Source organism: Hyla sarda, chromosome 3, assembly GCF_029499605.1.
Source record: "Hyla sarda isolate aHylSar1 chromosome 3, aHylSar1.hap1, whole genome shotgun sequence".
Classification (NCBI taxonomy): Eukaryota; Metazoa; Chordata; class Amphibia; order Anura; family Hylidae; genus Hyla; species Hyla sarda.
In genome coordinates this window covers 64,494,118-64,507,366 of record NC_079191.1, presented here as the reverse complement: position 1 = coordinate 64,507,366, position 13,249 = coordinate 64,494,118, and the positions used below count along the sequence as shown (strand labels likewise).

The 13,249-nt window shown below is 42.9% G+C and overlaps 1 protein-coding gene across 4 annotated transcripts in view; it reads left to right on the top strand.

Annotated features, from left to right (window-relative positions):
* The window catches only part of SMC6 (structural maintenance of chromosomes 6), a 141,859-nt gene that overhangs the window by 33,059 nt on the left and 95,551 nt on the right, over window positions 1-13,249 (top strand). For all 4 annotated transcript variants that reach the window (XM_056564246.1, XM_056564247.1, XM_056564243.1 and 1 more), the window contains exons 8-9: window positions 1,954-2,055; window positions 6,378-6,497. In XM_056564246.1, coding sequence (XP_056420221.1) covers window positions 1,954-2,055; window positions 6,378-6,497 — 222 coding nt within the window. The remainder of the gene's footprint in view (window positions 1-1,953; window positions 2,056-6,377; window positions 6,498-13,249) is intronic.

Genomic DNA, 13,249 nt, shown 5'->3' with positions numbered 1-13,249 from the left:
CTATTTCCTTATAGATTGTAAGCTCTTGTGATCAGGGTCCTCACTCCTCTTGTCTCCTACAGTATTTCCTTATAGATTGTAAACTCTTGTGATCAGGGTCCTCACTCCTCTTGTGTCCCCCTATTTCCTTATAGATTGTAAGCTCTTGTGATCAGGGTCCTCACTCCTCTTGTGTCTCCCTATTTCCTTATAGACTGTAAGCTCTTGTGATCAGGGTCCTCACTCCTCTTGTGTCTCGTATTTCCTTATAGAATGTAAGCTCTTGTGATCAGGGTCCTCACTCCTCTTGTGTCCCCCTATTTCCTTATAGATTGTAAGCTCTTGTGATCAGGGTCCTCACTCCTCTTGTGTCTCCTATTTCCTTATAGATTGTAAGCTCTTGTGATCAGGGTCCTCACTCTTCTTGTGTCCCCCTATTTCCTTATAGATTGTAAGCTCTTGTGATCAGGGTCCTCACTCCTCTTGTGTCCTATTTCCTTATAGATTGTAAGCTCTTGTGATCAGGGTCCTCACTCCTCTTGTTTCCTATTTCCTTATAGATTGTAATCTCTTGTGATCAGGGTCCTCACTCCTCTTGTGTCTCCTATTTCCTTATAGATTGTAAGTTCTTGTGATCAGGGTCCTCACTCCTCTTGTGTCCCCTATTTCCTTATAGATTGTAAGCTCTTGTGATCAGGGCCCTCACTCCTCTTGTCCCCTATTTCCTTATAGATTGTAAGCTCTTGTGATCAGGGTCCTCACTCCTCTTGTCTCCTATTTTCTTATAGATTGTAAGCTCTTGTGATCAGGGTCCTCACTCCTCTTGTCCCCTATTTCCTTATAGATTGTAAGCTCTTGTGATCAGGGCCCTCACTCCTCTTGTGTCTCCTATTTCCTTATAGATTGTAAGCTCTTGTGATCAGGGTCCTCACTCCTCTTGTCTCCTATTTCCTTATAGATTGTAAGCTCTTGTGATCAGGGTCCTCACTCCTCTTGTGTCCTATTTCCTTATAGATTGTAAGCTCTTGTGATCAGGGTCCTCACTCCTCTTGTGTCTCCTATTTCCTTATAGATTGTAAGCTCTTGTGATCAGGGTCCTCACTCCTCTTGTCTCCTATTTCCTTATAGATTGTAAGCTCTTGTGATCAGGGTCCTCACTCCTCTTGTGTCCTATTTCCTTATAGATTGTAAGCTCTTGTGATCAGGGTCCTCACTCCTCTTGTGTCTCCTATTTCCTTATAGATTGTAAGCTCTTGTGATCAGGGTCCTCACTCCTCTTGTGTCTCCTATTTCCTTATAAATTGTAAGCTCTCTTGAACTCTTGTTTGAATTGATAGTTTACTGTGTGTGTGTGTGTGTGTGTGTGTGTGTGTGTGTATATATATATATATATATATATATGTGTATATATATATATATATATATATATATATATATATATATAGCTTTTTTGGTAGGCAGCACTTCCGAAAAAATGGATATGGTGCAAGCAGTCTAGGGGCCCTGGTCTTGGGTCCAATTCATACAAAACATAAAGGATGACCGCAGCACTCAATAGTAGTGAAAATATCAAAAAAGTGGCTTTATTCCAAAAGCAAACAGCAGCGACGTTTCGGTGTTCTCACAACACCATTCTCAAGCTTGAGAATGGTGTTGTGAGAACACCGAAACGTCGCTGCTGTTTGCTTTTGGAATAAAGCCACTTTTTTGATATTTTCACTACTATTGAGTGCTGCGGTCATCCTTTATGTTTTATATGTTATATATATATATATATATATATATATATATATATATATATATATATATACACATACACACACATACCACCAGAATAGTAAAATTGCTGCAGAAGATGTTGGTGCTATATAAATTAAGAGAAGTAGAATGTAGAAAAACGTATTATTGTTACACCCAATAGTCCAATGGTGTGCGGTTATTCTCTGATAGCAATTCAATGTTTTTTTATTTTAGTTTTTTATGAAGGCAACACAGTTGGATCAAATGAAGGAAGATTACTCCTATATCATGGAGACTAAGACCAGAACTCGAGACCAGATCAATTTTGGAGCTGAGGTAAGAGGTTGTTCATCACTCAGTGGCACTGTAAAGGAAAGGCTGGTATAAGAGTAGTTACTGTTCCTAATATTCATGAGGGACTTTACTTTTTAGGGTTTGGTTACCTGTGACGAATGTGCTGCAGAATTTCCCAATTAACTTTAATAGGAAAGTCAAAATCTGCAGAATATCTGCAACGTGTCAGTGTACCCTTAGTACAGTGTTTCCCAACCATGGTGCCAGATGGTTGCAAAACTACAACTCAAAGCATGCCCGGATAGCGAATGCTGGGAGTTATAGTTTTGCAACACCTGGAGGCACCCTGGTTGGGAAACACAGCCTTCGTACCTCCATGTCTAACCTGCGACCCTCCAGGTGTTGTAAAGCTACAGCTGAAGGGCCGCCAGTGTTTTCCAAAGGTTGTCTGGGCTTGCTGGGAGTTGTAGGTTTGCAACAGCTGGAGACACTGTTTGGAAAACACTGACCAAAGCCTTAGTTAAATAAACCACATACTTCTGTGTCTTTTGTTAAAAATGAATAGATTAAAAATTATATGTATTGGTTGTTTTGTTAAAAAAAAAAAAAAAGAAAATCTGAAAAGCATTTGGTCACAAAGTGGGGAATTTAGCAAGGGATTTACAGGACTTTTTGTGGTTCGCCGGCCTGTTCAATTTCTCACTTTCCAACTGTTTTACACGACATCTGTTTTTACTTTTGATTCAAAGTTGCACAAAAAGTCGCGAGCGGCCTAAAAAGTCTCAAATCTACACCAAAAAAAAAGTTGGCTTAGAAAAAGTCCTGAAGTCCATCTGCGTCTAACACCTGCTGCCCGCCCGCATCCATTACCCGCTGCCCGCATCTATCACTGGCGGCCCGCATATACCACCCGCTGTTGTAAGACTACAACTTGCAGCTTGCCTTTACAGTGAGAACATGCTGGGAGTTGTAGTCTTGCATTAGCTAGCTGGCCAATCACAGCTCCAGGTGGGGAATATGAAATGACAATGCCGTAGTGTTATATTCATGGTACCCAGCCGGCTCCGCTCCCCACCGCCCGCCCGCATCGATCACCCGCCCCCCTCGCACCACACAACTACAACTCCCAGCATGTCCTTGCTGTAAGGGCATGCTGGGAGTTGTAGTCATGTTGCACAGGCAGGTGGGAGATGTGCGAGTGGGTGACATGCTTTCCTGTCACCCGCCCACACATTTCCCACCAGCCCCCCACCTCACAACTACAACTCCCAGCATGCCCTTACAGTGAGGACATGCTGGGAGCTGTAGTCATGCGGCGCAGGCGACAGTGAGTTAAGCGGGCTTCCCTGGCTGTTGCTAAACTACAACTCCCAAGATGGGACCTGTAGTTTAGGAACAAGGTGCCTCCAGCTGTTGCTAAACTGGAGGCTTGCTGCTGTTAAATTTCAACTCCCGTCATGGGATGGAGGTTGTAGTTTAGCAACTACTGGAATTTATTTACATATTTCCGTGTTTTTTTTTATTTTTTATAACAGGCTTAGTAGTGGAAGCTGTCTAATAGACTGAATCAATTACTAATGAATCCATTACTAAGCCGGGCTTAGCGTTAGCGCCAAAAACAGCTAGCGCTAATCCCCAATTATTACCCCGATAACCACCACCACAGGGGTGCCGAGAAGAGCTAGTACCAACAGACCCAAAGTGTAAAAAATGGCGCTCCTGGTCCTAGGCGGTAACAGGCTGGCGTTATTTAGGCTGGAGAGGGCCAGTAACAATGATCCTCGCCCACCCTGGTAACGTCAAGCTGTTGCTGCTTGGTTGGTATTGTGCTGAGCGTGAAAATACTGAGAACTATTTGCGTCTTTTATTTTTTTAAATTTATTTAATTTATGCAAAAATTTTTTGTGGTTCCCCGTATTTTCACTCTCAGCCAGATACCAACCAAGCAGCAACAGCCTGACGTTACAATGGTGGGCGAGGACCATTGTTACTGGCCCTCCCCAGCCTAAATAATGCCAGCCTGTTACCGACTAGGCTCACGAGTGCCATTTATGAAGCTCCAGACCTGTTTGTACCTGCTCTTCCCGGCACCCCTGTGGTGGGTACCCGGGTGATAATTGGGGTTAGCGCTAGCTGTTTTTGGGGCTGTCACTAAGCCCCGGCTTGGCAATGTATTCCGTCTATAAGACAGCTTCCACTACTAAGTCTGTTAAGAAAACTAAAAAAAAAAAACAGTTTATAAAAAATTTGATTAAAAAAAAAAAAACACTCCCCCACAAGCCCTCGTTAACCATTTTATTTATATTAAACAAAAAAAATGCTGGGCACCGTAGTCCGAAGTAGTCCTTTGCATACTCAAAACTGAAATGAGGGGGGAAAAAAAACATACAAAAAATTGGTTAGTACATTTAGGGGAAAAAAGTGGTAGAAATTTTTTTTTATAAATACATATATATCTAACATTTTTGTCACAAATGCGGCTTTAGAGCAGAAAAGTCACAGAGAAGAGGTGGTGTTACAAAGTGGTGTTCTGAAGTCATTTCTTGGTTTTTGCTTATGTAGCTTAAAAAGTGTTTTTGCTTATGTATGACAAATATATCAACCCCCTGTGATAGTATGATAAATGTGTCACACGTAAGAAACACTTACACCATGGAAAACAGTGTATGTAAGCACAACTTGATGAATTCCCCCCCAAAGAGTCTACATATGAATTAGTCTTTTGGCTCTGTTCACACTGCCATCTTGGTTTATGTTATGAAAATTAGGACAGCAATGGCGGGTTTGTCACATTACAGATACTGACGGTGCCTTTTGACTTTCTTTTGACCTTTTGTCTGCCGTTTTAAAGGAAAGAACAGTGATGCATGCTGTGGTATTGTTTGCATCAGATCTTTGAGACTCTGTGACGGAGCCTCTGTCAGCTCAGCCTTAGTAATATTTTAAAGGGGTTATCCAGGGAAAAAAAACTTTTTTATATATATATCAACTGGTTCCAGAAAGTTAAACAGATTTGTAAATTACTTCTATTAAAAAAAAAAATCTTAATCTTTTCAGTACTTATGAGCTGCTGTAGTTGAGTTGTTCTTTTCTCTCTAAGTGCTCTCTGATGACACCTGTCTCAGGAACTGTCCAGAGTAGAAGCAAAACCCCATAGCAAACCTCTACTACTCTGCAGTTCCCGAGACAAGCAGAGATGTCAGCAGAGAGCAATATTGCCAGACAGAAGAGAACAACTCAACTTCAGCAGCTGATAATTATTGGAAGAATTAGGATTTTTTAATGGAAGTAATTTACAAATCTTACAAAAAGTAAATTTTCCTCCAGTAAATCTAATCCAAATTGGTTACAATCTAGCAGCCCAAAAGGAAATTACAGGTGTGGAGCATGCAAATGGTGTCCTTCTTTGATTTGTGAAAAAGTTATTACAATTGGAGGTGTGGATATTAAGTGCAGGGATCTCTTTTGTTGCAAGACAAAATTTGTGGTGTATGGCCTGGTGTGCGATTGCGGCCGATTTTACGTCGGCAGCACTACCAGACCAATGCACCAAAGATTTCGGGAACACCTATACTCGATTAAATCGAGGAAAGGATCGCCAAGAGTAACCGATCATGTAATTAATATGCATGCAGGGGACCCAAAATCATTAAAATTCTTTGGGATTGAAAGAATTGATAGTGCAGACGGTTCAGACAGGCGCAAGTTGTTAGTTCAAGCCGAGGCCTGATGGATAATGCGCACGAACGCACAAGGACACCTCGGCTTGAACGATAAACTTGATCTAAGTATATTTCTTTAACCCTGTCCTTGTTACAGGAGTACGAATCTCGGCTAAGTTTCTGTTTTTAAATGTTTTTCTACGTTTTCTACGTTTTTGTATTTTTGCACTTGCACTTATATGTAACAGAAATGACCGCCCATGGGTGGAGCCCGGCAGGTATTTACCTGGTGAGCTCCCAGTGGATGAGATGGTCTGACGAAGTGCGGAAGCACGATACGGCTGTGACTAGTCAGCCGGATTCCCCGGCGTCCCTGTCTCCCTGCACCTGCATGTTTTAACTGCACGCCTAAGAAATAAACAAGTTGTCGCTAGCTGTCTGTGGTGAGTGCCGCTTATTTTCCATGCTCTCTCAAATGTTTGACTCATGACTCTGTCCTGGCTGAGCACCCCACAAGCAGCGACATACATATACACCTGTTCAACTAAGAGTGAACATCAGGCTGCACGGTTGGCTGTACCGAACGCTGTTTCTCACTACAAGAATTTACAAATCTGTTTAACTTTCTGCAGCCAGTTGAGATATATATATAAAAATTCCCCTGGAATACCCCTTTAAGTTGCTATTTTATCCCATTTGTAGAGGCTTCAGGAGCTGAAGCGAGAATGCATGGAAAAAGAGGAGAAGTTTAAAAGTCTGGCTTCACTTGGTGAAATGAAGGAAAAGCTGGAGGAGCTCAAGCGTAAAATGGCCTGGGCCTTGGTGAGTCTCTGCCCCTACCTTATTTCACAGGTTAAAGTAGTTTATGCTTCAATATACCTAGAGAACCAAGGAGCATTCACATTAGTTTTGTGCCTCCTTGGCACCAATTGGTGAGAAGAAGCTCAAAAATCTACAGCCGACCTGCTCGGATTGGCACAAACCCCATTCAATCCAATGATGTAAACTGAATTATCTGACTATATTTCTCGAGGGTTTTATAATTTTATGGTAATCATTAAAATATAATCTAAAATATTATAAAATAAACATCTACCTACCTCCAGTGTTCCCGCGGTGATTCTGGTGTCCTGCTCTGGTCCCCTGTAGCGATAATCCTTTTGAGCTTCATTGTGACTGTCATCCCCGGAAACATCTGGGCCTAATGTGTCATACTGTCACTCGGCGACTCGCTGGCTAAGGCAGGTCATGGCTGTGGCCACTTATTTGCTGAGCTGTAGTGTGACATATTGGGCCTGGGGGCTTCCATTGACAACAGTCACACTGCAGTTTCAAGAAGACTGCTGTTGCTGGGGACATGAGCAGGACACCGGAGGCATTGCGAGAGCACTGGAGGTAAGTAGATGTTTGTCTTGTTTCTTATATCCCTCACAATGGCCATAGTAAAAGGGGAAAAAGAAACCTTGCGCCGGAGTTCTCCTTTTAACCCCTTAACGACGCAGGACGTATATTTACGTCCTGCGCCGGCTCCCGCGATATGAAGCGGGATCGCGCCGCGATCCCGCATCATATCGCGTCGGTCCCGGCGCTAATCAACGGCCGGGACCCGCGTCTAATACCACACATCGCCGATCGCGGCGATGTGCGGTATTAACCCTTTAGAAGCGGCGGTCAAAGCTGACCGCCGCTGTGAAAGTGAAAGTGACCCGGCTGCTCAGTAGGGCTGTTCGGGACCGCCGCGGTGAAATCGCGGCGTCCCGAACAGCTGATCGGACACCGGGAGGGCTCTTACCTGCCTCCCCGGTGTCCGATCGACGAATGACTGCTCCGTGCCTGAGATCCAGGCAGGAGCAGTCAAGCGCCGATAATGCTGATCACAGGCGTGTTAATACACGCCAGTGATCAGCATTAGAGATCAGTGTGTGCAGTGTTATAGGTCCCTATGGGACCTATAACACTGCAAAAAAAATGTAAAAAAAAAAGTGTTAATAAAGGTCATTTAACCCCTTCCCCAATAAAAGTTTGAATCACCCCCCTTTTCCCATAAAAAAAATAAAACAGTGTAAAAAAAAAAAAATATATGTGGTATCGCCGCGTGCGTAAATGTCCGAACTATAAAAATATATCATTAATTAAGCCGTACGGTCAATGGCGTACGCGCAAAAAAATTCCAAAGTCCAAAAAAGCGTATTTTGGTCACTTTTTATATCATTAAAAAATGAATAAAAAGTGATCAAAAAGTCCGATCAAAACAAAAATCATACCGATAAAAACTTCAGATCACAGCGCAAAAAATGAGTCCTCATACCGCCCTGTACGTGGAAAAATAAAAAAATTATAGGGGTCAGAAGAGGACATATTTAAACGTATAAATTTTCCTGCATGTAGTTATGATTTTTTCCAGAAGTGCGACAAAATCAAACCTATATAAGTAGGGTATCATTTTAACCGTATGGACCTACAGAATAAGGATAAGGTGTAATTTTTACCGAAATATGCACTGCGTAGAAACGAAAGCCCCCAAAAGTTACAAAATGGCGTTTTTTTTTTTCGATTTTGTCGCACAATGATTTTTTTTTCCGTTTCACCGTGCATTTTTGGGTAAAATGACTAATGTCACTGCAAAGTAGAATTGGTGACGCAAAAAATAAGCCATAATATGGATTTTTAGGTGGAAAATTGAAAGGGTTATGATTTTTAAAAGGTAAGGAGGAAAAAACGAAAGTGCAAAAACGGAAAAACCCTGAGTCCTTAAGGGGTTAATATCAAATCTTGTTTTGTAACTCCAGCGGTCTTGTAATGGATCTCTTGTAATCTTCAAATAACCAGGATTTCCTTCATTTTATTTTATTTTTTATAACTTGCTGTAATAAAACAGTGGTGGTTCCTGTTAAATCACTGCAAGCAAAGATCTTAAAGGACAATTGTAGTGGAACACCATTATATATTCCCGTGCCCAGGCCTCAAAAATAAACTCATACATACCTTCCTACGAGCCCCCGTTGGTCCGGCACAGGCCTCACGGTCTGGCCGTGCTGACCTCATTCCACTTCCTGGGGACAGGGACGCCGCAGAGCCTTCTGCGTATCACCGGCCGCGGCGATGTCCCGCCCCGGCCTGTGATAGGCTGAGCCCACTGTCATGTAAGAAGCTGACCAGAGCTCCTTATATGACAGTGGGCTCAGCCTATCACTGGCCAGGGCGGGACATCGCTGCGGCCGGTGATACGCAGACTGCTCTGCGGCATCCCCAACCCCAGGAAGTTGAATGAGGTTAGCACCGCTGGACCGTGAGGCCCGTGCCGGACCAACGGGGGCTCGTAGGAAGGTATGTATGAGTTTATTTTGTTTATTTTTGAGGCCCAGGCATGGGAATATATAAAAGTCTTGTACTACTGTTGTCCTTTAAATGGTCACTCTCATTAAACCAAATGTTTGTTATTGCACTCCTTATGGTAAATAAATCTTTCTAATGTACTTTGATAAAAAAAAAAAATAAAAAAAGTTTTCTATATTTTATTTGACGGCCGTCATGCCCCCTCCCATAGTCATGCATTGAGGGGGCGTGGCCGTGATGTCACGAGGCGGCGTGGCCGACCCCCACAGCGCGAAAACAGCGTTCGAAACATTTACCTCCGAATGCTGGCCGGTGGAGTACTCCTTTAGGGTATGTTCACACACACGGATTTTCGCAGCGTATTTAGCTGCGGATCCGCTGGTGAAGGCCCCGCTGTATGCTGGCTTTAGATGTGCCACACAGTGCAGCGATGAGCGCGGCTTACTCGCACATCGCGGCCGCTCTCCCTGCTCTGAGCTAGGCAGAGAGCTCCCGCGATGTGTGAGTATACTGTGACTCGCGCATCGCAGTGTGTCTGCTGGTAGCGGCGTATTGCCGCTACGAGCAGGCACATGTAAAGCCAGCATAGAGCGGGCCTTCACCAGCGGATCTGCAGCGTAAAATACGCTGTAAATCCGCGCATGTGAACGTACCCTAAATCTGTTTTGCTGTGTGCACCCACAGTGCCTCCTTGTAGCTACGCAGCATTCACAGCCTGAATCTTGAAGGCTTTCGTGCATGTGTTTCTCACTGGTATTTCAGGCCCCCGGGATCCTTCACATGAGTTATGCCATTCATTTCTCCAGGCAGTGCTGTTTGAGCACGTAATAGCGCATCTAAAGTCAATAGAGAACTTGTAAATAACTCCTAAAGGTGCGCAAAGCACACAGACATTTCACCTCCCCCCCCTCCCCCCCAGAAATAATGAAGCATAAATAAGATTAAAAATACGTATTTTATATTATTTAAAAGCTATAATAAAAAGTCTGCAGTTTAGTTTAGGATGTACACAAAAAGAACAGAATAATATGCATGTGTATAAATAAAAGCCACAAATGGATGCTGGGGTGAAAATCCTGTCTAGATGAGCGCTCTGTATATCTACAAAGAAATGGCTGCTAAACCTACCTATCTAAAAAAGTGCAAGGTGCCTGAATGTGCAAATAAGTGCTCAAAAATAAGTTGAATCGGCCTTCTAGGTGTGGACAGAAATTTAATTGTTCTGAATACAGGATTTAAAAAAAAATGTAAAAAAAAATAAATAAAAATTATAATTAAAAAAATTCCAAAAATTTTTTAGAAGAAAAAATGAGGATGTAGCTGGTTCTCTGTCAATAAACTTATATTATATTAGAAATAATTGATTTCAATTTTACTAATAAAATATACGTTTATTGACAGAATCTGCTACATCCTCTTTTTTTTCTTCTAAAAAATTTAAAAAAATCTAAGCTATGAAAAATTCGAAGGTTTTTGGGGGGAATTAAAAAAATTGAAAAAAAAATAATTTTTATTTTTTTTACATTTTTAAACCCTGTATTCAGAACAATTTAATTCCCGTCCACACCTAGAAGGCTGATTCCACTTATTTTTGAGCACTTCTATTTCCTTTGAACGTTTTGGGTAGGGTGTAACTCGGCACCTCGGTGTAAAGATCGCATAGATATGACTGTAAAGTTATGCAAAGTATAGACAATGAAAAATGTGAAAAAACAAAAACATGTAGCAGCAATAGGTATTTACAGTCCCCAGGACTCACCCCAGCCCCACACCAAAGGATCTCCAACGTGTCTCACCAGGAGAGGCTTTATCCAGGATTTATTTTCATATTCATGCACCTTGCACTTTTCTTTTTGGATAGGTAGGTTTAGCAGCCATTCTTTTTCTGTGCTTCCTAAACTTATCTGTATGCATACGTGTTTTTAACCCCTTAAGGACTCAGCCCATTTGGGCCTTAAGGACGCAATTTTATTTTTACGTTTTAATTTTTTCCTCCTCGTCTTCAAAAAATCATAACTCTTTTATATTTTCATCCACAGACTAGTATGTGGGCTTGTTTCTTGCGCGACCAGTTATCCGTTGTAATGCCATGACTCACTTTACCATAAAATGTATGGCGCAACCAAAAAAATACTACTTGCGTCGGGAAATTAAAAAGAAAACCGCAATTTTGCTTATTTTGGATGGTTTCGTTTTCACACTGTACAATTTACGGTAAAAATGACGTTTGTTTTTTATTCTTTGGGTCAATACGATTAAAATGATACCCATGGCTAGATACTTTTCTATTACTGTTGCGCTTAAAAAAATCGCAAACTTTTCAACCAAATTAGTATGTTTAAAATCCCCCTATTTTGAAGACCTATAATTTTTTCATTTTTCCGTATAAGCGGCGGTATGAGGGCTCATTTTTTGCGCCGTGATCTGTACTTTTTATTGATACCATATTTGCTTATATAAAACTTTTAATCCATTTTTTATTAATTTTATTTGGAATAAAATGTTATAAAAAAGCAGCTATTTTGGATTTTTTTTTTTTACGTTCACGCCGTTCACCGTACGGTATCATTAACATTTTATTTTAATAGTTCAGATATTTACGCACGCGGCGATACCAAATATGTACATAAAATATTTTTTAAACACTTTGGGGGTGAAATAGGGAAAATTGGACAATTTACCGTATATACTCGAGTATAAGCCGACCTGAATATAAGCCGAGGCCCCTAATTTCACCCCAAAAACCCAGGAAAAGTTATTGAATCAAGTATAAGCCTAGGGTGGGAAATACATCATCCCCCCATTTCATCATCCAGACCCCCGTCATTAACACCCTCATCATCATCACCCTGTCATCATCCCCCCTTCATCATCATTACCCTGTCATTATCCCCCTTCATCATCATTACCCTGTCATCATCCCCCCTTCATCATCATTACCCTGTCATCATCCCCCTTCATTATCATTACCCTGTCATCATCCCACACCACCCCCTTCATCATCACCGCTTGTCAATGTCTGATTTAAAAGTGGTCTTCAACCTGCGGACCTCCAGATGTTCCAAAACTACAACTCCCAGCATTCCCGGACAGCCGATGGCTGTCCGGGCTTGCTGGGAGTTGTAGTTTTGAAACATCTGGAGGTCCGCAGGTTGAAGACCACTGATGGTGGAGAGTTCACTCGAGTATAAGCCGAGGGGGGTGTTTTCTGCACGAAAAACCGTGCTGAAAAACTCGGCTTATACTCGAGTATATACAGTACGTTTTTTTGGGGGGAGGGGTTTTTTTTAATTTTTTTTTACTTTTATTTTTACACTCTTATAGTCCCCATAGGGGACTATTTATAGCAATCATTCGATTGCTAATCCTGTTCAGTGCTATGTATAGGACATAGCACTGTTCAGCATTATCGGTCATCTTCTGCTCTGGTCTGCGGGAAGGCAGATCAGAGCAGAAGACACCGGGAAGGCAGCGGAGCCAGGTGAGGGGACCTCCGGCTGCCGTGCTGGATGATCGGATCGCCACGGCAGCGCTGCGGGCGATGCGATCATCCATTTTAGTGACCACACTGCCGCAGATGCCGTGATCTGTATTGATCACCGGCATCTGAGGGGTTAATGGCGGACTTCCGCGGGATCGCGGGTGTCCGCCATTATGGGCGGGTCCCTGGCTGCGATCAGCAGCCGGGACCTGCCGCGCATGATCCGGGCATCGCTCCGATGCTCGGGGTTATGCTCAGGACGTAAATGTACGTCCTGGTGCGTTAAGTACCACCTCACCAGGACGTACATTTACGTCCTTCGTCGTTAAGGGGTTAAATGGGTGTGTCGGGTTTATGCATCTTATCCCCTATCCAAAGGATAGGGGATAAGATGTATGATCGTAGGGGTCCCACCGCTGGGGACCCCCAGCGATCTTGGTAATGCCCCCAGCATTCTGGGGGACGTGATGTCAGTTACGCCACCTAGTGCCGTCAAGTCACGCCCCCCTAGTGACGTCATGCCACGCCCTCTCCATTCATGTCTATGGGAGGGGGAGTGACAGCCATTCATGTCTATGATAGGGGGAGTAATGGAGGGGGCGCATTGTGATGTCACTATGGGGCGTGACCGTAACATCACTAGGGGGCGAAACTGTGACATCACGTCCCCGTCTCGGAAGCAGCGCCCGGCACAGAATGCTGGGGGCTTTACTAAGATCGTGGGGGATAACCAGCTGTGGGACCCCTGCGATCATAC